This window comes from Onychostruthus taczanowskii, unplaced genomic scaffold (assembly GCF_017590055.1).
Source record: "Onychostruthus taczanowskii isolate IOZ18803 unplaced genomic scaffold, ASM1759005v1 scaffold5, whole genome shotgun sequence".
Taxonomy (NCBI): Eukaryota; Metazoa; Chordata; class Aves; order Passeriformes; family Passeridae; genus Onychostruthus; species Onychostruthus taczanowskii.
Window position 1 is genome coordinate 6,442,545 of NW_024502568.1, and position 26,125 is coordinate 6,468,669.

General features: G+C 40.8%; 1 protein-coding gene across 7 annotated transcripts in view; it reads right to left on the bottom strand.

Annotated features, from left to right (window-relative positions):
* The window catches only part of BTRC (beta-transducin repeat containing E3 ubiquitin protein ligase), a 120,506-nt gene that overhangs the window by 26,189 nt on the left and 68,192 nt on the right, over positions 1-26,125 (bottom strand). For all 7 annotated transcript variants that reach the window (XM_041415362.1, XM_041415361.1, XM_041415360.1 and 4 more), the window contains one exon: positions 2,482-2,713. In XM_041415362.1, coding sequence (XP_041271296.1) covers positions 2,482-2,713 — 232 coding nt within the window. The remainder of the gene's footprint in view (positions 1-2,481; positions 2,714-26,125) is intronic.

The following is a 26,125-nucleotide window of genomic DNA, read 5'->3' on the forward strand; positions in this document are numbered from 1 at the left end:
CTCACATTTAAGTGGATGGGCAGAGCTATTCTGGCCTGGCTGCAAACTCAATTTTATTATTTTATTTCTTAGGAACAGCACAACTCACTGAGGCATGTATCTAACAAAGCATTGCTTCCTTAAAAAGGGAAAACTCTGCTCACAGAAGATTTTGCTAAATGGATGTGAAACACAATTAGCCCTTCAACCCTCTGAACCAACAAGAATGTTTCAGCTATTTCACACATGAAATCCTTATCAAAATGACTTTCCTCATAAAAAATGTTAAACAGCTTGAAAATGCTAAGCAGAAGCCTTATTTTTTCAGAAACTGAACAAACTTTGTTAAGGACACAGTTAAGCTGTATTTTTCAAACAACCTTAACTCTGTTCAAAGCACTGGGAAAATAATCTGAGCCAACTTTACTGCATATTAGTGACATACACCCATGATCTAAAATTACCTTTAATTCTGGTCATTCCTTGGGACCATGCTAGGAGGACAGAGATAAGATGCCTCATGATTTTGAAGCAGCTTTATTGTTTTATTCACTCAAGGGGGAGAGCAGGAGAGAGAATGAAGTAGTAAAAATGAAACCAGAGTACTGAACACTTGAGAATTTCAGAAAGCTAAAAAATACTTACAGAGTTTAGGGGTTTTTTCATTATATTACTTAATTTAGAATTTTGGGTTCATCACTTTTTCCTAGACAGTTTCTTACTTTCCTCCCTTCCCATTCCCTTCACTAGAACCTGCTTATACTCAGGACATCCTGCACAGACTGCAGAGTCTGCACCAGTGTAATTCCTTGCCATTAATTTTCTCCCTCAGAGTGATATTCACTAAGACATTTGCACTTGGTAAATATGCAGATTGATGCACATACATTATTTACACACACATTTCCCCCAACTATTAAAATACTCACATATTAGCTGCTTGATTCCTATTTATTCTGCTTTCTGATAGAGCAAAATCAGCTGCTTCCTGGGCAACTGGGAATAGACCACTAACAAATATGGTATGGCTAGGAAATTTGGAATGTATCTACAAGTATTTATAGCATCTGCCCAAAATTCTCAAAAAAAGCCTTGTAGGAAGAAATTAACCAAGTGCAGAGAGAAGTGTTGACTTCACTGGGTGCTTTCACGGGGTTCCACGGAGAAAGACCTGGAAAAATTGAGTAAGAACCTACATGTATCCTTCCACTTTAGAACTGGGGAAACCAATGGAGTTTCCAAACACTTCCTATTTTTCTGGAACAGAGCAGCTCCACAAGTTATAATGCTGCTCTAAGTACAAGAAGATTATTGCCAATGGACTACTGAAAACTAACATAAAGCAGGTACTTAGCATAACTAAGATTTTTTTTTAATGCTACAACAGCCATTTGATTACTGGGCACAATGAGCTTAAAATCCAATGAGTCTACCTATTTAACTTCCTAGCAAATCTCCTGCAGTGCCTTTATGCTTTATACAATTCACAGTTAAACATGCTTTTTTCCATCTTTTAAGGCTAGAATTTATATTTCATGTTGAGAACTCCCTTTTGAAGAATGATGAGTGACTAGATTGACCAAATTGTCGAAAGTTCAGCACATCTATAAAGGTATCCACAGAATAAGCTTTTGGAAAGAAACATCTCTCCTTGAAATGGCTGTTTAGAGTCAACACCTGCCCCACTTCTTGCTCAGGTCCCTCTCAAACTAAGGACCTATGGCATGGGAATGCTAATCTACTAAGTATTTATCTACCTACAGAGGTATGACCTAATGGTCTGAAAAGATATGTGCTAAAGAGCCAGGAATTTATGTTTGGTTCTGAAACTCTACTGCTGTATATATCTGATCTCTCACCACCTTAGTTTTCCAATCTATATGACAGGGGGAATATAAAACTGCATGTACACTACTTTGTGTGTGCATTCTGTGAGATCTGTCCAATGCCACATCTGAGAATAGCTAGGATAATATTTTCAATGGAAAGCACAACAAAGGTGTAAAAACCAGAACACTTCCATCTTTTGCTCTTATGCCCTCCATTTTCTATTATCAATAAACACATAATCAAAGCAATGGCTTCAGGAAGTTATTTCAGGAGGAAAGAGAGACAAATATGTAAATAAGAAAAGGGAAAACCTCAGCTGAGCAACTAGAAAGAGTAGTAGTTTTAATTAAAAAAATTTTGTTATTCAAGCATTGTTGTGGGCATTAAGAGCACAACTACCTGCCCTGTAGCTTGGGATAACCACCCATGCAATACATAGATTAGCTATCATTTACTCCTAGACAAACCATGATGGTGTTAGATCATGCCTTGACATACAGCAGGAACACAAATTAAAATATTACGACATTTCATACTGGTATAGAGCTTTTCATTCCAAAGCTATTATCTGTTTTGCAAACTGACCCTACAAGAGACCTCTCCAGCAGGGTAGGGCGGAACAGAACAGTCTCTTGAAAGACAGAGATCAAGCTCCCTCTGCCTGCAGAATACCTGGCAGTGCAGTGATGAAGTCCCGCTGTAACATGGGTTTGAGGTATGAGTTTATGTGTCCGTGCTGGTAGTGACACATCTGGGAGATGAGGTGCTCCACAAACTCCACCTGGTCAGACTCGGACCACTGCTCAAAGTACTTGACGCAGAGCTCCTTCTCCTTCTCGTAGCTTGCAGACAGCTTTCTTTGCTTGGGCACAATCATACTGGAAGTGCCATTGGCAAGTTTTGTCTGTAAACAGGAAGGAAAGGAACAACCCAAATAACACATATGAGAAGAAACACAAGCAGTTGTACAATTTCTTTTAGGGGGCAGACAACAGAAGGCAGAAAGCACTCTGACACATGAAAGCTGTCAGACCACATATCCCGGCTGGTGCTGTCAGCCCGAGCCTGCAGGACAATGCACTGGCTCGTGCCAGAGCTGCACACAACAACTCCGGTCAGATGGGAAACCTTCAGCAACAGTTTAACACAAACACAACTTTATTTAACACGTAGACAGTAAAATGCATTTGGATTCCTAATGTACATATACCAGTTACTTCAATGCACCTACAGCAAATTGCATTTGTACTATGTTTGGTTTTTTTTCTTCTGAAGAATGGATTGCTGCTAAAATTCATAGGGAATGCATGAAATAGATAAAAAAAAAATTTGAATTACACCTCGAGAGCAAAGCCAGCTAAAATACACCCTGACATTTGGTAAATACTTCTTTCATAGAATAAAATATTTTCAACTTTCTGAGCACTGTTAATATCTTGTCAGAAGGAGTCAGCTCAAAGAAGAGTTTCAGGGACAAAACAAAACACTGACATTTCAATTTACTACTCAAGAGTAAGACATAAATTCTGCTTTCTAAATGATTTAACTGGAAGAAAAGTGTGCATTTTGCATTGCAAGGGTATCCTTTGTCAAAGTAAGATTAACCATTTGCTGGGAAATTATTTTTTCTTATGCTGGTCAAATAGTTTCTATTTCCTGCTGAAAACATGTGATTTTCTCTCTTTCACTGCAACAGTTTAACACCAGACAGCATTATAATAATAGTCAATATTATTACATCATTTTTATTGTCAAAATACACACAGAGGTTTTTCATTATTATAAAATAATTAAAAATAACTTACAGATATAAGAACACATAAAACACTGAGGTAGGGATGCCTTATTTTTGTTCTATGATAATTCCAAGCATCGACCTTGCCAGAGGTTCCCTTATTAAATTAAGGGAAAAAAAATGAATCCCTAAATCTCTCTGCAAAGATATCTAATGAACTTAAAAGAAATGCAACGACTAACTGATTTTACAGGAAAAGGAAAAACAACAAAAAGCCTCTTTTCAGCAAGTGCCAAAACAGCGGGGTATTTAGAGACCACAAAATTTAGCTAGCAGTAGTAGATTTGGAATGCAGAAGTTTCTCATTTCTCGGGAATAAATAAATCCTGAACTTCAATACCCCCCAGTCCCAACAGGAATCCTGATTTTGGAATACCAAAATCTTTTAGGCTGAAAATCTATTTAACTGATCACCATATACATTTCATTTTCTTAGAGATAATGCACCTAAATACTCTTTTCAACATTTCTAGAGAGCTGGACCTTCCTTTGGTAGAAAAAGACATAAAGAGCTGTGATTTTTAACAAGCAGCTTTTTTCTATTTCTGGATTATAGTTTGACTTAAGCTTCTTTGAGAACACAGAACATGGTGATCACACCACCAGTGCTCCATTCTGCAGCTCAGTGTTTTCAGGTTTACCCCCATTCCTCCCTGCAAACGTGTGGCTGGGGCTGTGTCCAGAAAGATCATGCAAGGCAAGGACAGCGAGTTACGATTTCATTCAATCCTCACATGGACAGCACTGACTGCAAACAAATCATAGAGCCACTACTGGGCAGCAGGAAAGAAAACTCTCTCTTGGGCCAAGAGAAATCACTGAAGAGACCATGGGCATCAAGTCCTGTGCATGAAAGACTGGACTTTTTTAGCGAAGTCCACAGTAGTTAAGGGCCTGGCAAAAGATGATTACCACTGGAGTGGACTGCACATCTGTGTTAAGGGATTCTGGTAATTTTTGCTGCAGTTAAACTGCTTGCAATACAGGCATCCCAGTAAAAATGCTGGATTAAGACAGTGGGGAGATGTTGTAATCTACAATCTTGATCTCATTTAATTTCTCCTTTTGTTTGCTGTGCATCTTACAAAAACAGGTTGTCTCTACAAAGCATTTTTTAAAAACCTATCCAAGGGTCTTTTAATCTGAGGGACTCTGAAGTCTGCCTAACATGCTGAGCCTGAGTGGAGCACACAGCTGATGTGCAAAGCCAGCAAAGGTGCAGGTCCTTTCACAGGGTGGTACCACGTTCTGGCCTTTCCTTGCCTTCTGAACACCCTTCTCCCCGCAGCCTTCACTTCCCCAATTACTTCTAAAACACTGGTTTGTGGTATCAAACAAAAGCTGCAACACCTGCAAATACAAGTCAAGTCATGGCTTATGTATGTACAAATAGATGGCTTAGATGGGACCAAACCATTCATTCTGCCTGAACACAGGCTTCTTGGACAGGAATAATGAGTAAATTAAAGAATCCATTGACCAGAGCACTTTTAACAGCTCTGGAAGTGAAACTCTAGATTTATCAAGTGGTTCTGCTAAGAAAAGCATGTTACAGTGTTTATGTCCAAATTAGTGGACATGAGAACACCATATTTTTTACGTTCATGCTTCAGTTGCATTCTTACAATGTCAGCTTGAGACCTGGTCTGCACCCTTGCCTGCTCTGGTTTCGCACCAAAAGGAGTGAGCATAAGCCCAGAGGTGTGCCCAGCATGTCCTGTGGTTTGTGCCAGCAGGGGACCAAGATGACAGGACATGCCATGAACACACCAGTTCTGCAGAGTAGAGACAGGTAAACTGACAGGGCTCTCAAATCACTCAAACTGCAGTTTAGAACAAATGTTCCAGAATTTTAATTTCAAGATTCCTGAAAATCCACTGGCAGTTCAGTGAAAAGGCCTGTTCCAAAAAAAACCCAAAAAAAAACCCCCACAAACCCATCAAAAACATCATCAAGCATCTGTATTATTGAGTCATCTACAGCCTCTTCCCTCTCTTCATACAATAATCAGGCCTCACCTGAAAAAGAAAAACCTGTTCCTCTTGCCATCCACACTGCTAAGGTAAATATCCATCCAAATGCATTGTATACAATCATTTTCTATAAGCTTCATTTCCAAAAATGGCAAAGAAGAATGAGCACTGGTAGTCCATCATCTGGGAGGAAATTTGGGTATAACAGGGCAAACTGCTAAGTTGGAACAGATGAAGCTTTACCAACTCCCTTTTCACAAAGGCCTGTATGTGAGGGCTGAGAGGTGCCCCAGCTGGCTCTGGGCACCATGGCTCATCTGCAGGAATGGCAGAGGTGTCCTCTGACAATGCTGAGCTGAGCTCATAAGCTGTGCCAGGAAGCCCAGGGGATTGAGTGCCTCAGGTTGGTACTAGCTCAGGGATCCACGTACTATGCTCCAGTGCAGCCCGTAATTACAAGACCATTTCTCCAAATGGCTACATTTAACACAAAGCACATTTGTATGCCCAGTGAAGTAGAAGAGGACTAATATATGAAAGGACTTTAATCTAAATAATGGCTTGCAAGTGTAGGAAGGTGCAATATTTCAACACAGATAAATAAAGACTGGATAGATCTACTGCTTTGCATATAAAACAAACCAGCTATGGTAAATCACAGCTGTAACCCATGTATGACAAGCAAGGTTACTTTTGGTTCAGTACAGGGGACCAAGGAGCCTCCTAAAGCACTGAAAAAACCAAAACCTGGCAACTTCCCTGACTGTAGTACAGCAATAGTGTTTACACACCAATATGAGTGGTCTTTGTACACTTCAAAAAAAAATTACATCCTCCGGCCATTGCAGAGGACTTTGTTCAAATACCTTTCACTGGCTAGATGAATTCAGGTCTTGTGTTTCTCAACACAAGAAGACATCTCTTCAAGTCAAGAAGAAACTGTCTCCTAGAATATTAAGAATGGCTTAAATGATCCCAGCAAGATTTGGTACCTTCTGAACCTTCAAGACATCTTCATGCTGAAATTCTGAAAATACTGAGAGCTTAGACCACCACTGCAAATTTCAGTTTCTCCCTAGATAATAGGAAAGATCTTCTCTTCCACAGTCCAGTACCAACAGGTCATACTGGGTTTCTTCCCTCCTTCCTGGACTCACTGCTTTTCTGCAACTGCAGCATTTCACCTCCAATTGCTTGTACTGCCCATTGTGGTTAAGTCACTGATCTAGACAGAGCCACCTTAACAGGAATTTTGGATGGGTCTTAGTGAAGGGGAGGAAAAAAGAGGACATAATGTTTAATTATAAGAAATGATTGAAATAGGCACAGACGTACCCCGGGTGCCTCTGCACTGCAGCAAGCTCTAAACTTGTTATCGTTAATGGTTTAAATTTCACTGTGCTAATCATTTCAGGACACAAGCCTTTCTTGATAATCTAATGAATTATTCCAACATCCTTCAGCAAAAAAAATCCTCCATGACAGCACTAATTACAAGACGTTTTCCCAGTGCTTATGTAAAATATGACAGAGCAGCAGCTTAGGGAATTGCAGAAAACTGCTTCTAATTTCCACTGAGAAACTGACAAACACCTCTCTTTCATCTCTCCCAGCTCTCAAGTAAGATTTAACTTTCTCATTTAGTTAATTACCGAGTGAGGATCATCATTTTCCCGGATCGGAGCGGCACAGAGCCTTTATCGTGTTAACTTGTGAACTTGATCGATGGCTGCTGCTAAAACTTAATAACTTCACCCCCTGGCAAATTGTAAGATAAATATAATAGGAGAAACTCTGACAGTAAAAACCTGCCAGAAATGAGCACTGTGTTTATGTTTCTTTGCAGGCAGCAAAAAAACAACCGACAGCTTATTACTGGGTGCGTGTTACTTATATTTAAAAGACTCCAGGCAGTTAACTTTCTGCGTACTGTTCAAACTTTACTCACAAGATAAAAGACACTAGGGAAAAAAAACCCAAGCATTGGAATGACAAAGAAAGGAACCACGGAGGTGTATGTCCAGGGGCCAAGGAAGGTGGGGAAATATAGGAACTTCACAACGGAAGCAAAGCCATGCTTGCCTTATCCTGAATACTCTTCAAGATTGACCACATTAAAAATGCTCACAACTGTGAATCCAAACATTAAACTATTTTCACCAGCAGCAAAAGCTCAGGAATTCTGGATCAAGTTAGAAGCATGTGGGAAAAGCAGAGGGATTAAAAAGTACCAGCATGGCCATGGGATGATTTGGTTTGATGCCTGAAAAGGTGCTCTTAGCCAGAGAACCTCAGCCCAGCTGACTTTCCCGAAGTTACTTGAGTGGTCATGGAATTGCTCACTACTGCCCTTGATGAAGTAGCACTCAATGCCACAACAATATAACCAGAGCAATGTAACAAAAATGGTGAAAAGGAGCTGAGGTATGCCAGCCTTACGAATGCCAAAGGCAGAGATAGTTATCTGAGAATGCAGTTCAAAGGGTGTTTTTTGCACGGCCTAAAGGCAGTCACACCATAATTAAGAGGATACAGGCTCAGTTTCTATGGCCGGCTTCTTCTTTTTTAGGCTTGCAATTATCAAATGCTGCAGAACTGATTCCTAGACTGCCAAGGCGAAGCAGAGAGGGAAGAAGCTCCTTTGCAGCTCCTCACTGGCAGCTTCCTGTAAAAGATCTCCTTTGGTTTGAGAATTGGGGGGTGGTGAGGGGGTTGTCTCACCATAAAAAACATGATCTCATGAGCCATAGCACCTGAGAGACATGAGTAGGGCAGCCAGCTCCTCATTTTTCTCCTTTGCAGGATGAACCTGCTTTTCCAGTGTTTGAGTTGACAGCAAGGCTACAATGCTAGGTCATTAAACAACTCACTCCATTTACTTTTATTTTAAAAGCTCAGTTTAGAATCTACCCATTTCTGCCTGCCTCCATCTCACATAACAGCCTCTGTGAGGTTAACCATGGGTTTAGCTCATATATGGACTTACTCGCTCAGTAGTGAATTACTTTCCACGCTGCAAAGCTCACTGAAACATTCTGAAAAACGAACATAACCCAGAAGTAGATGATCATCAATCACATCTGAGAGTCAAAAAGAAAGCACCATGAAAGAAACCACAGCATTTCTACTGTTTATTTTCAAGAGAAAATTCAAAACACACATACTGAAATTAACAGCACCCCAGGAACTAGCAATTTTGCTTCTCTGGAGCTTTAGGCTGCTTGTCCACATCTGGTTTCTAATCACACTGCAGAAAAGCTTTGTAAGAAAGGATACATCTAGATGAAAGATCACTGGAATTACGCTGGACACAGCAGCCCAACCTGCTGCACTTTCTGAAATCCTGGGAGGGCAGTAGTTTTCAGAGGTACCATCTAAGTACCTATGATATGGTGTCAGCCTGGAGGGCACCTGGCTAAGGATATTACCTCAGATACAGAAGAGAGGGAAAAGGCTGATTTTGTTCAAGGCCAGGAAAAGCTGCAGGCACCAGAGAAGTAACGTGGGGAGTTTCTCTGGGGACTGGGGAGACAGGACTGAGCCATGGGCACTTGCACATAGGCTATACAAAGAGCAGCAATAATACCTTGCTGGACAAGATGCTCCCCTCCCACACTGCTACACAGTAAACAGCAACAGGGAGGAGATTAAAAAACTATTCTTTTAAGCTAATACTTAATGTTTCAGACAGGCTAATAAAGTTTAATTGTCTGGAATCTCATAGCTTTTACTGTAAACTTTCCTTCGATATAGGTCTCCCACCTAGATTTTAAGTGTTGACAAAAACCTCCAAAATAAAATTTCTCTGATGCCAGCCATGGATATGAATTGGGAGTCCCTCTCCTCCTCCTCATCTCCAAGTTGTCTTTGCAAATAACAAGCACTGATGAGAAATCTGCTTGCATCAGCACAGCACTGGCATATGTTACTTTCCCAAACTATGATCCCTGACCAAATGCCTATCTAGACATATGGGGGGGAGGGCAGGCACTATCACTCTTAAAGGAATAGATTTCAGAGCACACCTTTTACTAGTTGTAACGTGATCACACACTTAATCTCAAAGCAGACACTCCAGTAACAACAAATCTCTTCTCCTTTGGGGAAACCACCAAAGGAAATGCTTTCTTCCTTGGCATGGCCACCAGATCCACAGTGGAATTGCTGGGACCATTACATGTTATTACTGCTAATGGAGGGAAGGAATATTCACATTATGACTTGGTGAACCAGTCTACTAAAGTCATCAGGTAATGGCCAGCAGCAGCAAAGTGCTCATTTACATCAGGGAGAGGCATAAGTAAACAATGCTCTAAGCAGCAGTTTCACAGCTTTCTGGAACAGTTGCTTCTGTTTTAAAACACCCAAGCATGATCTACTGCGTGAGTGAAGTCACTCTTTATGGGTGTTACTGCTGATTTCCTTCTTACTTCACGTGCTCCCTTAACAGAGGGAAAGGCAGTCAGGAACAGGTAGATGGACTCAAGTGATTCAAAACAAGGCTGAAGTAACAGTGAAGACTGATACCACTGTGAACAACACAGAGAGAGAGAATGATCGTAAAAACCTGTTATCTGCTCCCAAAACACTACTGAGATTTTCAAACCACTTGGTTCTGCCTATGTAAAGCTTTTAGCACCAAGAAACACAAGCCCTCCAAGATGGCTTACTCAGCAGTATTTTCCATGAGTTTTTCCTTTGAGATGCATTTTGTTACCAACAACAAAGAGGGCATACGCACACCAAACTACTCAGCCAAGGCAATGTGAGAGATTCAGAACTGGAAGTCAAGAATATGCATGCTGGGTATCATATAATATTTCCCAGCTACAGGAGTATACATATTTCCAGGCATACTGGAGAGATGTAAAAAACAAAAACCCAGCAGCATTCTGAAGAAGCACAAGATTCATGTATGTGCTCTGCTCCCATTGCAAATGTACTCCTTGGATCTGCTGGAGGAGTTGGCTACATGAGCACTCCCTAACCTATTTCAGTCAAAATAAGCTTGTTAGCAGAGACCTGCTATTTAAACTGTCTACACTAAAATACCTCATCTTAACTGAGAGCAGGTTTGCAGTTTTGCTGACAGATCCTGGAGGGCAGCAACTTGCAGCAGCCAGGCAAAGGCTGCATGGTATTCTTTTCCACCAGTACAGCCAGATCTAGAAGAGGACATCTTAGCAACTCCCACTGGCTGATACCAATTCTACTGCTGTTAGCAGGTACCACAGAGGCAGCTGTAAGAGGACAAATCCATTAAATATTCTTGTACAGTGCTAAGTTAAAGTTGGTCAGTGGTCTGCAGCCAAAATCTTGAGATTTTGCCTTGCAGCCTCCTATAACCTCTACAGAGGCATGCAATAACCCTCTCTCACTAATGAGCACTGTCTTCTCAAGATGAAGCTGTTCTGCTAAACTTTCAGTCAAACGTTCCCTTCCTGGCAAACCAGGGTGATTCCCATGGAGGACCCCCAGGACTGCTAAGGAAGATGGATGTGTTTTGCCCAGAGAAGACTGGGGGTTATCCACCAGCCTACCACTACCTAAAGGGAGGTTCAGAGGAAAGGGAGACAGAATATTTTCAGAAGTGTGTAATGACAGGAAGAGGGGCAAAAGCAACAGGCTGTAGCAAGCAAAGCTCTGGACATTAAAAGGAAGACATTCAAAATATGAGTGGACAAAGCAAAATGAACTGGTTGTGAAGTAATCCTCTTCTGAACAGGCAGCTGGACCTCCAGAGCTCCATCCTACCTTGAAGTTTCTTTGACTTTATATCTTAAGACTATGTTGGTCCATTATTTTATTAGCACCTGGCAAAAGATTTATGACCTAAGGAACAGACTCCAAAAATCCATGCTAAGGACAATGAATTCTGTGTCTTCAGAAATTGCATTAAGTTGGGTTAGGCCAAGTGCTGCTGATATGTGAAAGCACATGACAGAAGAAAGGCAGAAACCAGTACCCTCTGCTACAGCAAGTGACCAGGTCTAATCATACGAGCGCTTCAGAAAGGCACAGGCAGCTCCACAGCTGAGCAGACTTTATCCCTATCAGCTGACACTCAAATTGCATAACTCAGAAGCCCAAGTCACAGACTGTTCCATTAGGTATCCCTCCTTTGCTCAGTGTTTAGCTGCCAATAATCTTTCAGAAAAATACCTCAAACTAAAGAGAGAGGGAGCTTCCCATTACTTTTCTCCCTATAGTAGACTCAACCAAAGTGGCAACATTTGAATGTAGCATATAAACAATATAAATCCCCCAGTAAATTGTGGCAAAACAGACCTGCTAGCTTCACTTGGTCCTTCAACATACTGTATTTTCCACATACTCAAAGCCATGATTCTGCTATTCCTTTTAATGAGTTTGTTAATAAGCAATGAAAATAGCATAAATTCGCCTATACTTCCCTTTCTACAAATAAAACCCAAGTTTTCTCTTTTTTTTTATCCCATTCTGAGAGTTACTTTCCTGTCATATCAAGAATGTTACCAGTGTGGAGTATCTGATGTGAGAAATCTCTCTCATCCTCTTGCACTGATGCATCCCATTTCTAAATTTATCTAACAACCACCACCATTTTCTATAACTTCTACTATAATAATTGGCTAAGCATCTAAGAACCTATTACCGGCTGAGTTAAGTAGCTTCTACTTCCAACAGTTTAAAATGTATTCTCTTTTAAATACCATTAGGTCTTCTATGGTGAGAATTTTTCTCCTTTGTGAAAAGAAGAGACTATTAGACTTTAGCACTCACTATTTGCTAAGCATCTTAGTGATACCTCTCACTTGTTTTCTGTATTTTCAGGTAGCTCACAATAGCTGTATTAAATCTAATAATAGTACACTCACAAACATACTATTTGCCTGTTCTCATTTAGGAGGAGCAATTTGGGCTCATGATTGGAAAAACCATATGCAACTTCCTGCGACAAAATAAAATTAAAATGTCAAAAAAAGTCTACGTTTCCTACCACAGCCCAAACTCTGAGATGCACCATTGACAGCCTGTTCCTCGATCGAGGGGTTAGAGCTCCCTCTAGCACCCTCCACACAGAAGAGCCATAGATGCTAAGCTGCGACTATCTGATCTCACTCAAAGCAGTCTTGGGTAGTGTTATTTGTAATTTTTACTTGATTTTTTTTTTTTGGTCACATGCATAATTAAGAACACATCCACTAGTTTATCTGAAATTCAAAAGAAACAAGTGTCATTAGAAATTCCCTTTATAACTGATTAAAAGTATTCAGATTGCTGTAATTAACTGATCTCTATTTTAAAATGTAATTTAGGACAAGCTGAAGGATTATCATGTCAGCTGTGTGTACAATGTGAGATGTAGCAAGAAACTAAATGAAAAAGTTGTTGAAAATTTCCAATTTTCATGGCACAGAAAGTCTTGCTACCTCACCCCCTTTTGGCTGATGAACATCCCAATGCAGCTGACTGCAGTTGTGAATAACGTGTGTCTGTTGCACATTAAATATTGAGTAATGCCGCTTAAGTAAAGCTAAAAAGGTGCAACAATTCTGAGCTCTGCACAATGCTGAAGACAGAGAAACATCTCACGACAGAAAGAGTGTCAGGCCTTTTCAATCATAGGTTATTACTTATTAATTCTTGATAAACTGAAAGCTGGCAGAACAAACGTAAAAATGAGAAAGGGAAATGGGAGCCAAGTCTTTTGAGTTTTATTCCTAACTCTCCCATTCCCTTCCTGTGCTGCCATAGGCAAGTCACTCCATTTCACAAGTCTATCAGTTAAACAGATGTGTCCCAACACACTTCACACAAAGACAAAGCACTGCTTAATGCTGGGAATGAAGCCTCAGCACCAAGGGTGCTGGTTGAGGGCAATGTCACAAAGTGACACCACACCATACAAGTGTAAACTTCCTCTCAAGTGTTAGCAAACAAATCTGTCACGTAAAAGCTGAACAAAACAGACTGGTTAGCAAAGGCATGGTCTCACTTCACCAGTTAGAAAAAATGCAGCAGTACTAATTGTTTCCACAGCCTTCCAAAGCAGAACCAAAAGGTGAGTGTTATGAAAAAATTTCAAGTTGAGTTTTCTCAAACTGAAACACCCAGCTACCACTCCAAAATCAGAACAGACATGGCAACAACTCACATCCCGAAGGTAAGTGCCCTAGGGAAGATATGCTTTAGGTAAGTTTCTTTAGTCATCACAGCAATTCTGACGTGTAACCACCGGGGGACTTCAGAACATCGCCTGGGTTTAGAAGTTTGTGATTTTAATATTTGTATGTGACAGAGATGAGGAAATACAGTAGGATGTGCTAGGCTATCCACAGCTACGCTTTTATGTCTCTGACAAGTCCAATAAGAAAGACTAGAAGTAACTAGACCCGAGTAGATGACAGAAGCACCTGACCAAAACCTCCCAACATCGCCTGCCGATGTCCCTCAGTCCCATCTGTCAGCTGTCCTTGCCATTTTGGGCCCGAACTCTGTACACAGGCCTGCTGCTGCACCCAAATCCTGACACACAGACCTTCCTTATGCAGTACAGATGGCATCCAAGGCCATTCCTTTTATCCCCTTAAGAGGACTTGGAGAAAAGCACTGGCAACAACTTCTCTCTCCCCACACCTCTTGCATGTGGCAGGAAAGGATTATAGTGTGACATCTGACCTGTCCCACAGCAGTGGAAGGACATCTTTAGAGCAAAGCAAGATCTCTGCAGTTGCAAATCTGTTGGTTGGGCTGGTGACCTTCAGCTGGGTGTCTCTTGGGCTGACATCACAATCCATCTGTTCTCCCCCCACCTCCACAGAGCTGTGGTGTAGGTCTGAACAAAACAGGTAAAAAAGGTGGTGCAGACCACCCAGCAGGAAGGCAGCAGCAGCAGCAGTTCCCCCCACATACATGAGCAAGTACTGAAACTTTTGAGATCTGTGATCACTTCTGTATATTAGCAGGATATATATCTCCCGTCCTTTTAGGAAAACAGTTTGCAGCTGATTTCGTGTCTTTGTTACTTCAAGACTACAGAACTTGATGTGGTCCTTGGTGCTATCTTAGGAGATAGAGGCAGGCAACAGCTAGGGCAAAATGCAGCCCTCCTTATGCAAAGCGTGTGCTGCCTTCATTTCTCGGTGCAATCTGAGACCTCAGATTGTAGGCAGGCGTTCTGTAGATGCAAAACCCAGGAGAAGCAGGTACCTGGCAGTGGAGCTTACTTGGGAGCAATGAATTCAATATTGACTATTCTGCTGTGAGCAGAAGATTGGACCTCCTGAGGTCTTTTCCAACCTAAGTGACTCTGTATTTCTTACCTCACTATCAAAGTTCATATACACGTAACAGGCTTTTGGATAGTTACAATTGTTGGTTGTTGATGTATTTAATTTATCATAAGCAAAATGTCGAACTCTTTTAAAAAGGCGCTGTATAAAGAATTATTTTTTAATAAGACTTTCCAACTCTAGGGTTCACAATAATTTTTTGCAGCCACTAAAGATCAGGTTCTTCAAGAGTACTGCAGATATACCTGCCCTCTGGCTTTACAAGTTGAGTGCAAGCAGTATTCTTCTGTTCAGACATCCAATACTGACTTTCAATTACATCCGTACAACTATTAAAAAAATTTCAAAAACTATTGATATTTTAATGTGCTTGTGTTCTCTAGGAACTTCAGCTGATACTCTCCACAAATTCTTGAATTCCAAACAGATCCTCACTTATGACGTGAACCAGTTTCAAAACTCAGGTTTTACAATTAATTAATTGCCTGTGAAGTCTAATCATCTGCAGTCTTCTAAATCAAACCTTGAAATACTCCCATTACAACCCACCTCAGAACTATTTGGGATTACAAATTATGATCCAGAATAGGGCTGGCAGATCTAAATCAACATGGCAGGAGAACAACCTGGTTCAGCTCTGTAGTTCACATAATTTTGTAAAATACAGTGACTTGAAAGAAAACAACAAATGCACGTAATTGACATTAATTAAGAACATTTTTATTACCTACAATCAAAGACCTATAAGGAAGGTTTACTTGTCAGAGAGGGAGCTTTCTTTGCTGAGAAATTACAAGTCTTAGTTAATTAACCATCTAATTTTTTGTAGTATAGTTGTGAAGTGGTTTTCACTTTTATTTTCTTCTAAATGAATGTTAGTCTAAACAAAAGCAGTTGTTTGAAGTGAGGTCAGAAAAAAAAAAAAGCTGAAATATTTTAGTCTTGTTTTAACTGAATTCTCAGTTTGTTGTCACTGTTACAAAGGTTTCTTTGTGTGTTGAGAAGCAACAGGAGTTTTTCAGACTCTAATGTTAGGAGAAGACAGCTGAATCTGAACCTGTGCACACACATTTAGGATAGATCTATTGTAGTTCACAAATTCAGGGCATCATGAAGGCAACTTTGCCTGCTGGGCACAGGCAAACAGCCTAGTCACATGAGTTGAGCAGGTAAGGACTACTCGCCTGTCAAGATTCATTATTATGGTAAAATTCAAAAAAATTGCAGCCACTTAGAATACTATTTTCAGGACTGTGAGCACAACTACTTTGCTGTTCATTTTTAATTTTGCTCAGCAGCAAGGTTCAGCAATGTATACAGTGACTACTGCTGCCTCCCTTCAAGCTGCAGCCTCAACGAAGCCATCAGTTACAAGCAACAAGGGACTGCCTGCCTTGCTGAAGTTATCTTAGGTATGAGCTTCCACAGGCAGACTAATTCAAATCTATTTTTGTAAATTACAGATTGTGTTAAATATACATGAAGGAAAATATGGAACAGTTGCTTTTACTGCACAACATGAGTTATTTCCCATTGCAAGTTCCCTCCGAGAAAACTATAAATTTTAAAATCTGCCAATTAGTGGCAGTGACTACTGATGATTCTGTATACCAGTCAAGCAGTAGTATTTGCTGAGTACTGCACAGGGCAGAACAATATTCCAGGAAAATCAAGGGACCATGATACCTGACAATAACAAGTTGAAGGATGCAGTGAGTGATTAGTCCAAGCTCTCTCTTCCTTTTAGAAGGATGCTGGCTGTGTCACTGCATCAGCCAGAAGGATTAAATCTTACATGTATGTAAGACTGTCAATACCTGAAGTACAGTTCAGGGCAATAATTTGACGACTTTTGCCTCAGAGAGAGTGATCAGAAAAGTAAACACAAATAAATACTTCCTAGAAAACTAAGTCCTCAACCACAAATGCTCAAACAGCTTTTCTCTTCCATTTCTTAAATCATACAACTCCCTAAGGACCATTCAATTTGTCCTAATAGAACAAAGCAGGTATGACAGCTCTCTAAAACTATATGTGGATAAACATCAAAAATGGAACAAGAACTATTAAAACAAAAGGAAATAACAAAGAACCAGTGGTACAATCTCTCCATGAATAAACTAGCTTGGAAACTCTAGCTGGAGATTTCCAATCATGAGAACAATTGGGTTCTGGAAAAATCTTCTGATGGAACCAGTGGAAAAAAAGACTGAAGACCAGACCTTAACTGGCTCTAAGACAAAACTTATTAAGTTCACTGAAGGGACAAAGTAGTGTCTACAAGACAAGAGACAGGAACCAGTGACCTGCAAGGTCCCAGAAGGTGGAATCATAGAGTCATGGAGATTGGAAAATACCTCCAAGGTCATCAAATCTATCTGTTAACATTGCCAAGACCTCCACTAAACTAAATGCTACATATACAAGCCTTTTGAATACCTCCAGGTCTGTGACTCAGCTTCCCTGGGCAGCTTGTTCCAATGCTCCATAAAACCTTCAGTGAAAAATGTTTTTATAATATCTAAGATCTAAAAAATCTAAACCTTCTCTGCACAACTCAAGGCCATTTCCTCTTGTCCTGTTGCTTGTTACCTGGGAGAAGAGGCTGACTCTCACTTTTTTACACCCTCCTCTCAGGAAGTCGTAGAGAACAATAAGGTCTCCCCCAAGCCTCCTTTTCTCCAGGCTAAACAGCCCCATCTCCCTCAGCCACTCCTCACAGGACTTGTGCTCCCCTTCTCCAGCTCTGTTGCCCCTCTCTGGACTCACTCCAGCACGTCAGTATTTTTCTGGTAGTAAGGGGTCCAAAACTGAACATGGGATTTGAGGTGCAGCCTCACCAGTTCTGAGTACAGGGGGATGATCATAGTCCTGGTCCTGCCAGCCACACTACTTCTGACACAAACCAGGATACCATTGGCCTTCTTAGCCACCTGGGCAACTGCTGGCTCATGATCAGCTGCTGTTGACCAATACCCGCAGGTCCTTTTCTGCTGGGCAGTTTTCAGCCATGCTGCCCCGGCCTGCAACTCTGTGTGGGGCTGTTGTGATCCAAGTGCAGAACCTGGCACTCCACTCTCCTGAATCTCATAGTTGGCCTTGGTACATTGATCCAGCCAGTGGAGATCCCTCTGCAGAGCCTCCTACCTTCAACACTCCACCCAATTAAGTGTTGTCTGAGGGTACAATCAATCCCCTTGTCCATATTGTTGATAAAGATACTACACAGAACTGGCCCCAATACTGAGCCCTGGGGAGCACTACTGGTAACTGGTGACCAGCTGCATTTGACTCCATTCACCACCACTCTTTGGGCTTGGCCAGTTTCTCCAGAAGAATGCTGCAGGACATGACATCAAAGGCTTTACTGAAGTCTAGGTAGACACATTCACACCCTTTCCCTTACCACAGATCAGGCTGGACAAGCGGGACTTGTCCCTCATAAGCCCACACTGACTGGGCCTGATCACCTGTTTGTCCCGTGTGTGCCTTGTGATGGCACTGAAGATGATCTGTTCCATGACCTTCCCCAGCACCAAGGCCAGACTGATGTGCCTGTAGTTCCCTGGATCCTCCTTCCAGCCCTTCTGGTGTAACAAGGCTGGTAACGTCTTGTTCTGCAAGAGACATTCATCACTTTACAGCTCAGAGCACACCTGAAAAAGCACAGATGCAAACTTGCTGATTGTCAGCTAAGCAAACTGATTTCGAATGAGGAGGGAACATTGATGGGACTGTGCACTCCACTTTGTTAATACACAAAGATTGGGCTTCATTCCTCTCTCATGAATGACTGGAAGAGCTGTCAATTTTCAGTCTGGCCCAGTGAGCTTGAGCCTATGTGAGATTTATGAAATGCACAACCTACAGCTTTTCACTCTGTGCTGAACTGCTGAGTTGCACATGACACACAGGAACAGTACTTATTCTGGTGAGGTTTTATCCATTGATCTTGCCTCCAGGAAACACCCAGGTAACTTCAGATTGCCTTGAGGCCATATTCACTGTGCTTGTCACTGGTTTCACAGGATACCCCCCATGGTGTCTGATACTTTTACAATAAATGTATTACATGGGAACAGGGAATATCTCTTTTCATACCTTCACTGCCTCCAGGTAAACTCTCACAGGATCTGGAACAAACCTTTAAGTTCTTCATTCACGTGATGTCTAGATATCAGATGAAGATCCAGATGTGAGTAATGCAAGTGACCTTAGAGTCCCTGACATGGGAGGCACTTTTGCTGGAGGAGTTGCCTTCAAGTCACTTACTGGGAAGATCAGGCCAACATCTCCTGGGCAGCAAGATGCTCCAACTATGAACTCCATTTTCTCCAGGGACAATTGTCTATTGTTTCCACAATTAGATGAGAAGTTACATGGTTTATTTCAATATTGTTGCTGTCTTGTGCCTTTAACTGATCAGTTATGTGGGTATAGACTGCAGTGGCTATCTGAAAACTCCTGAGATTGCCAAGAGCTAAAACTCAGACTCAGGTGCCAGCTGGATCCCAGTATGACTCCAAATCAATTCTTACAACCATCAAAACCTGTCCTGCCAGTTGACAGCGATTTACTTTGAGAGAAAGGAGATGGAGGCAAATGTCTGATCTCCACACAAACTATTTATGTTGAGTCACCTGAGGTCCTACCTAAGATGAAAAGTTCTTTAGTGCAGTATCAGGAAACCCTGGAAGAAAATGAGGACAGGATTTGAAGCGTGTTGATCTGATTTGTCACATTAGAAGGGATTCCACCGTTCAGTACTTGATCCAAAGAAGCTACTATGGTAATAAGTGCCCAGAAATAAAGGTAATTACATATTTGGAAATAAACAGAGGGGAAGACATCGGGTTGTCCTATGAGAACTGCTTTACTCTATTAAGCATTACTGTAGGATACGAGACTGCAGACTCAACAGTGCTGCTCCCATTTCCCAACTGATAACTTATCTATGCAATGCATAAATTCACATTTCTCTGACCCACCTTCATGAGAACAACAAGATATATTTCAGGAACTAGTATGCTAAAATATGCATTAATTTCATTAGTTCAGCAAAGGTTTTATAATCTCTTTAAAGACAAATTACATTCTGGAACAATTTATAAGTAACTGTTTAGCTAACAAAAAAGCCTTAATAAGTAAACTTACAAAGTTATTTCTCTTAAAATAAATGTTGTGTTTTAAAGTTATTAATAAAATGAGTTTAACATACTTACACTTTATAGAAGAGATTCTGTGTTTCACTACCCAAGAAACAAAATCACTGTATCACATATTGACTCATACTGCTTATATGAGAAGGGACAGTTAAAACCAATGAAAATTTTGAATGTCAAATTTTAAAGTGTTTCACCTATAATAAATACTACTGCATTAAGAAAAGAAGGATTTCTGTGGAAGAGTATTACTACATGTCAAAGAGTATAAAGAAGAGTATTACTAATATAGCTACAAAAAACATACAAAATCTTTTGATAAATGAAATTTGCTGTTACTTTTCAACATGCAAAAAGTCAGGCTAAATTGAGTCTAAAAATTGCAACTGAGTTTAACACAGTTTTAATAGGAAATTTTAAAACAAAGAGAAATTTTAAAAAATGTTGCTGATATTCTGTCAACAGCTAGTAGACAGTTTGCTAGCCCTCAGAGAGCAAAGAAAGAAATTATAATTGGATTAAGTAAAATATAGACCCAACCAAGAAATTCAAAACTGATAAAAACATACACTTGCAAAACCCAGCCAAGAGCTAGAATGAATTATTTTACTAGGTTAAAAAAGAATTAATATTAGCTCTATGTTCATTTTAACATATATATATAAACATTAACAATCCCAAGGCTGCCTATTAGTTCACAAATGGCATATTTAGAGTATTTATGATATTATACCCCATGTTGGGACATCCCATTACAGAGTCACGGTGGTAAGCTCCATACTTAAGGTGGATTCTGCAACACATTGCATCTTTCCAGTTATTCTCCTGCAGTATGATTACTTTGGGGCAAGAATTTACCACTCGGTTTCTGCCCACAGGGGAATCTCTCTGGAAGCTGACAAACTGATTTAAGCAGCTGTGGAATAATTTACTGGGTCTTGAGTTTTACTAAAGGAGAACAAAAGGCGTTGAGAGCTTTTGGTGTTTTATGCCACAAGAAGAATGTTTGGCTTAGTAACTGTCCAGTTTCTCTTCGACTTTCCTCTTGCCTCCCACAAGGATCACATTTGACTGCCATTAGAATGCAACCATTGCTAAGTGCATCTTTCCCAAGATGCATGTCTAACACAGCCCTTTAAAAATGTACACAGTCCTGGGGAGAGAGAAGATGCCACAACAACAGAGCCCAAATCAACATTAGGTGTATATAAACAAAAATAGTGTTTAAATACAAAACACGCTTCAACTGTTACCACATTTCTAGATTCCCAAAAGTCTAATGAGGAAATGTTAAGCAGCATTATCCTTCTACAGATGAAAGAACTGAGACAGAAAAGCAGAATATGGCAAAGACAAAAAATATCTCAAAATCTGGTGTTGTAATTCCTAATCTAATATTCCTTCCTAAAATTCAGTTGTTAAAATAACTTTTGAACTTCTCTGCAAAAAAGGGATGCTGTGAGTCCAACACTCACCCCAAGTAACACAGGAAGGATTAATTAAGGTTTTTGAAGCACTGAAAGTGTAGGGGAAACCCCCAGGAGGCAGTCCCTATTTCCATATTCTGACCAGGACTTGAAAGGCATGCAATAAATACAGCCTGGGGCACAGAACAAGAAATACGAATAAAATAAAATATTGAACAGCTGTTTGTTAAGTGAATACAGTTCATCCCACACACCAAATTTTTTTTCTGCCTTAGGCTGCAGGGAGTGGGAGGCTGAAATAAAATGTTACTTTGAAGGGTTAAATAGTGAAGAAGTTATAGAAAATTTGAACGGTTTCTTACAAATGAAAATATTGAGACAACCTTTACAAGCAGAACTGCAAGCTCCACTTGTTATTATATTAGAAATACAACTGGTTAGATAGTACAAAAAGCCTATGTTTTTACCAGGCTAACTTGTGTGTCGAGATGCAGTGTCTTTCAGCTTATAAAAGCTATGTGGACACCACCAAATTCATACAAAGCGCTCATTTTATAAAGAGGGGTGAGAAGATTATATAGCTCTTACAAAACTCGGAATGTTCCAGATACTACAGTAAGCAAAGATGGTGAGATGTGCCTGGAATTGAACCCCAAAGGAGCCAACCTCACCCACAGCAGCTTCCCTCCCCAGCTCACTGCTGCCTTCCCAAGCAGGCAGCACGGAGCTGCCGGTGGGTGTGAGCTCACAACTCACACCAGCAGCCTGTACGGCTCGCTGGGTGCAGAGCGCTGACTTTTGCCTCCTCTTGCAAACTGACAAGAGTTTATTTGCTTTTCAGCATCAGAAAGTGGAATACCGAAAAGTAAAGAGAGCCTGTGTTCTGACTGGAAAAATGAAAGCAAAGCAGCACAGCCACCGTGCACAGTGTGATGGAGCCTCACTCTTCTACCACTACAACTTCTTCGGGTATTACGGGGAAGGAGAAAAGAATTGCCTGAACACAACAATACAGAGAGCAAGGAAGGAAAAACAGGAACTGTGGTAGTCAGAAGTAGCTGTGTTCCCACTGCAAACATAAATATTATTTTCTAACACTTCTTATTTTCCTTTCCAGAAATTGCTCCATAATATCACTTCCCCCCCCACCCCATTATTTTTCTCCCTTTACAAAAATAAAGGTTTTCCTAAGACTGGTATTCAGAACTGACAACCATTAACTCCAGTATCTGTTGTTAGAATGCACTTGAGAAAACTGATTTTCTCAAACCACCAGGAAAAAAATCAAGTCAATTTTAGCAATTACAGCAGTCAAATATTTTTAATTATAATTTCTTGTTGTTAAGTGAATAAACAAAAAATACTGTGGCAAAAAAACACATTGGAAAAAAAACAACAAAAAGGAGCATTAGGAAATCAACCCAGTATTTGATGTCTCCTCTTTTTTTGCTGCTGAAAGCCACATGGCACACAGTATTTTTAACTGAGGAGTCTTATTTCAAATATATGCTGAGGAATCTTATTTCAAACATATACTAAATAAGGAGAGGAGTATTAAAACAGGCAGTCCCTTACTCTAATTTTATCCATCTCCCTCCTCTTCTTTCCTTGATGCAGTGAAACTTTAACACCAAACCCTGTCTCTCTCTCTCTCTCTTTTTTGTAAACAGTGATCAACATTTTCCTAAATGACCCCTGAAACGACCTACTTCGAAACTACTCATTAGTAACAGCCACGTTTGCAATATTAACCTGGATGTGGCTGTTTATTAAGATCTTTTAAGGGGGTTAGAATGAAGACACACTGCTGGTGTACAGGGAGCACAGAAGGGGTAATTTAAAACCCATGTTTTTCCTCCCCCTCGCCGAAAACATGCCCAACATTGTGCAGCTGTGCTGCCAGCTTCATCACTCCCTCCATCTCCACTCTTGCTAATTAAAAGGTTGATCACAGAACAATGCTCTTCTCATTAATTTCAGCTTTCTGATTGGGCAGGATTCCCACTCGCTCCGCCTGATCTTTTCCACACTGCTGAAGTTAATGTGACAGGAGCCCGAAGATGGATTACCCGCTGCCATATTGCCCATCACCTCCAATCAGCAGCTATCGGGGTAAACTGATTGTTCTAATTTGCTCTCATTATTTTTACAATATCAGGAGAAAATAACGCACACAGCTCACTGTCAAAGCCGTGAAAATCAGCCATTAGTTAAACCCAGACACTGAGTGGCTTTATTAGAAGCTCTGCAGTTTATTGATTCAGCTTCGGTAAACTAAGATAATACCTGTCCTCTTTAAACACACTTTTTCAGGTGCACTTACGTAGCAAGAAAATATTTATTAGGATAGTTTTGGAAATGCTTGTTGTCTCAGCCTGTTATTTTGATACGCTGGCAGACAACAAAGATTAAGAACAATGGAAGCTTGACTTCCACATAAAGGAGGACAAAATATGCAGCATTATCTGCACGGCAGCCTGCGTGCACGTCTCAGCTGCTCTTCTACTGTTTAAATAAAAATCATCTCAGGACCAGTATGGCAGGTGAATATGTAAATACGCCCCATAATCACACAAAATACAGTACTACCATAAGTGCAGACATGGTACAGGCATGCTTGTATGAGCTGTATGTACAAGGTCAGTGATGTAGTATTGGGTTTGGTTTTCTGTTGCATTTTTTTTTTGGCTAAGCAAAAGAACCTGCATAGTCCAGCATCAAAGCACAGGGTCTGAGAGCAGAAGGTCCAAATAAGAGAAAGTCTTTTGTATGGCTGGGAGCTACTTTTTACCCTATGCAAAGGCATTATGCTGCCACAATTTGGGAACACGTTCTGAAATGTCACTCACCACTAAAGCCTCAAAGGATCCCAGAGCTAAGAAATGAATGAAGTATTGGTAGCAGTATGAAGTCAGGAATTTTTACACCACAGCAGTGTTTAAAAAATGATGAAAATTCTGGACCTCTGACTGTCTCTATGTTGTATATAAAGGGTCCTACATTATTTTGCCTGCTGCCTATCTGCATCTTAGCGAAGGGAAATGCTAAATAATGGGATTAACAGAAATATTATATCTTAAATCTTGCTAAACATAAACCCTTAACTGGTGTCTACAATGCTCTAACTGGCAATGTACTCCAAGAGTGACAGACAGAGCACAGCAGACTGATTTTACTTTTAAATAATAGCTAAATTAGATTAGGTCTTTGTGTAGATCTGCATGAACCTGAGGGGACATTCATCATTGTGCCAAAAAAGTTAAATTCACTGGGGTACGCTCAAAGTGAATGGTTCTAGACCTACGTTTTATCTCTCAGATGCATCATCAAGATGCTGTGCCAATATGCATGAAGCCAGCTAGGAGCTGCAAGAAAGACAACGGGAGAGTAACTGGATAGTAGAAAAGGTTTAATTTTTTCCTTTGTCGATTATGAATTGCTTGGGACAGGATCTGTGGTTTCTCTGTCTTGTAAGCACAGAGCATCCCTTTCAAGAACTGAGCTTCTTTTTTAATATTTAAATGGCTTAAATATGAAGAAGGGTATTCTCCTCCCCCACCTCCAAACCAGATGTAATTCTAGTTCCCCCTCCTCCCCCTGATGTAATTTAAAATGCTACCATTTCCATTGCTGCTTTTTAATATTTTTAAATCCTCATCAGCTAGAGCCTTGTGTTTGGGGTTTGATTTTTCCTCCCTCCTAGAAAAGCCACCTCCTAGCTTTGTTTGGCATCTCTTTTGACCCTTGCTAATGGTGTTCTCTTGGAGGGGCGTGCCATGCTTTTCCTCTTAAAATTCCTGCACTGAAAGACTGCACCACACCACACTCCACAAAACGTGCTGATGGCACAAATTACAAGCCCCCAGCCGAACACTCCAGCCCCCACCATTCGGGCAGATTTATGTGGGCTCTTGCCGACGTTATTACAAGTCAGAGTTTATTGGGAAATTGTTACATTATGCGGAGTGTCTAACAAATTGCTTATGCTGCTATAATTGGATTACAACAGCCGCTTGCTCCCACCGGTAAGATTAGGCAAGTAGGACTCCTGCCGATCTCTGAGCGTTAGCAGTAATTTTATTTGCCTTGCCTCTCTCTTTCCTAACAACATGCCTCTTTCCCTGCCAGCTGTCTGCTGAAAAGGCACAGGCTTGTTCCTTGGCCCTAACAATGCAATTACAGCCCTGCAGATCGCACTGTTTGTGCATTAAGTACAGAGCCAAAACGAGGCGAATTGATCGTTTGACTTTTGGAGGAGCCATGTGATCTCTGCGTGCGGGTGATCCGGCATGCACCAGTGGGCAGTGCTGCAGTGCGCGCCTCGCGATGAACCCGCTCCTCGCTACCTCCCCTCCCCTGCCCGCTCCCAACAGCAAACATGTTGGAGCCCACCCCACCTTAATCCCCCTCAAGCTATAAGAACAGCCTCGTTTTTGGGTGCTCTCTTGCTAGACTGAACTCAGAATCCACTCTGCCTTCTGAAATGTGATACTTGGCCAAATCAGTGGCTTCCCTGCAGTGGGCTACACTAGGAAACTGCTATTACAGCATTTTGTACCACAAGCTTTAGCACAAGAATTGGACATATTTTCAAACAACTTTTTTAATTCTCGTATTTGAAAAATACTAAAAATATATGTAATGTCATGTACTCTCAGACAGCATCTGAGGGTGCTGTCACTG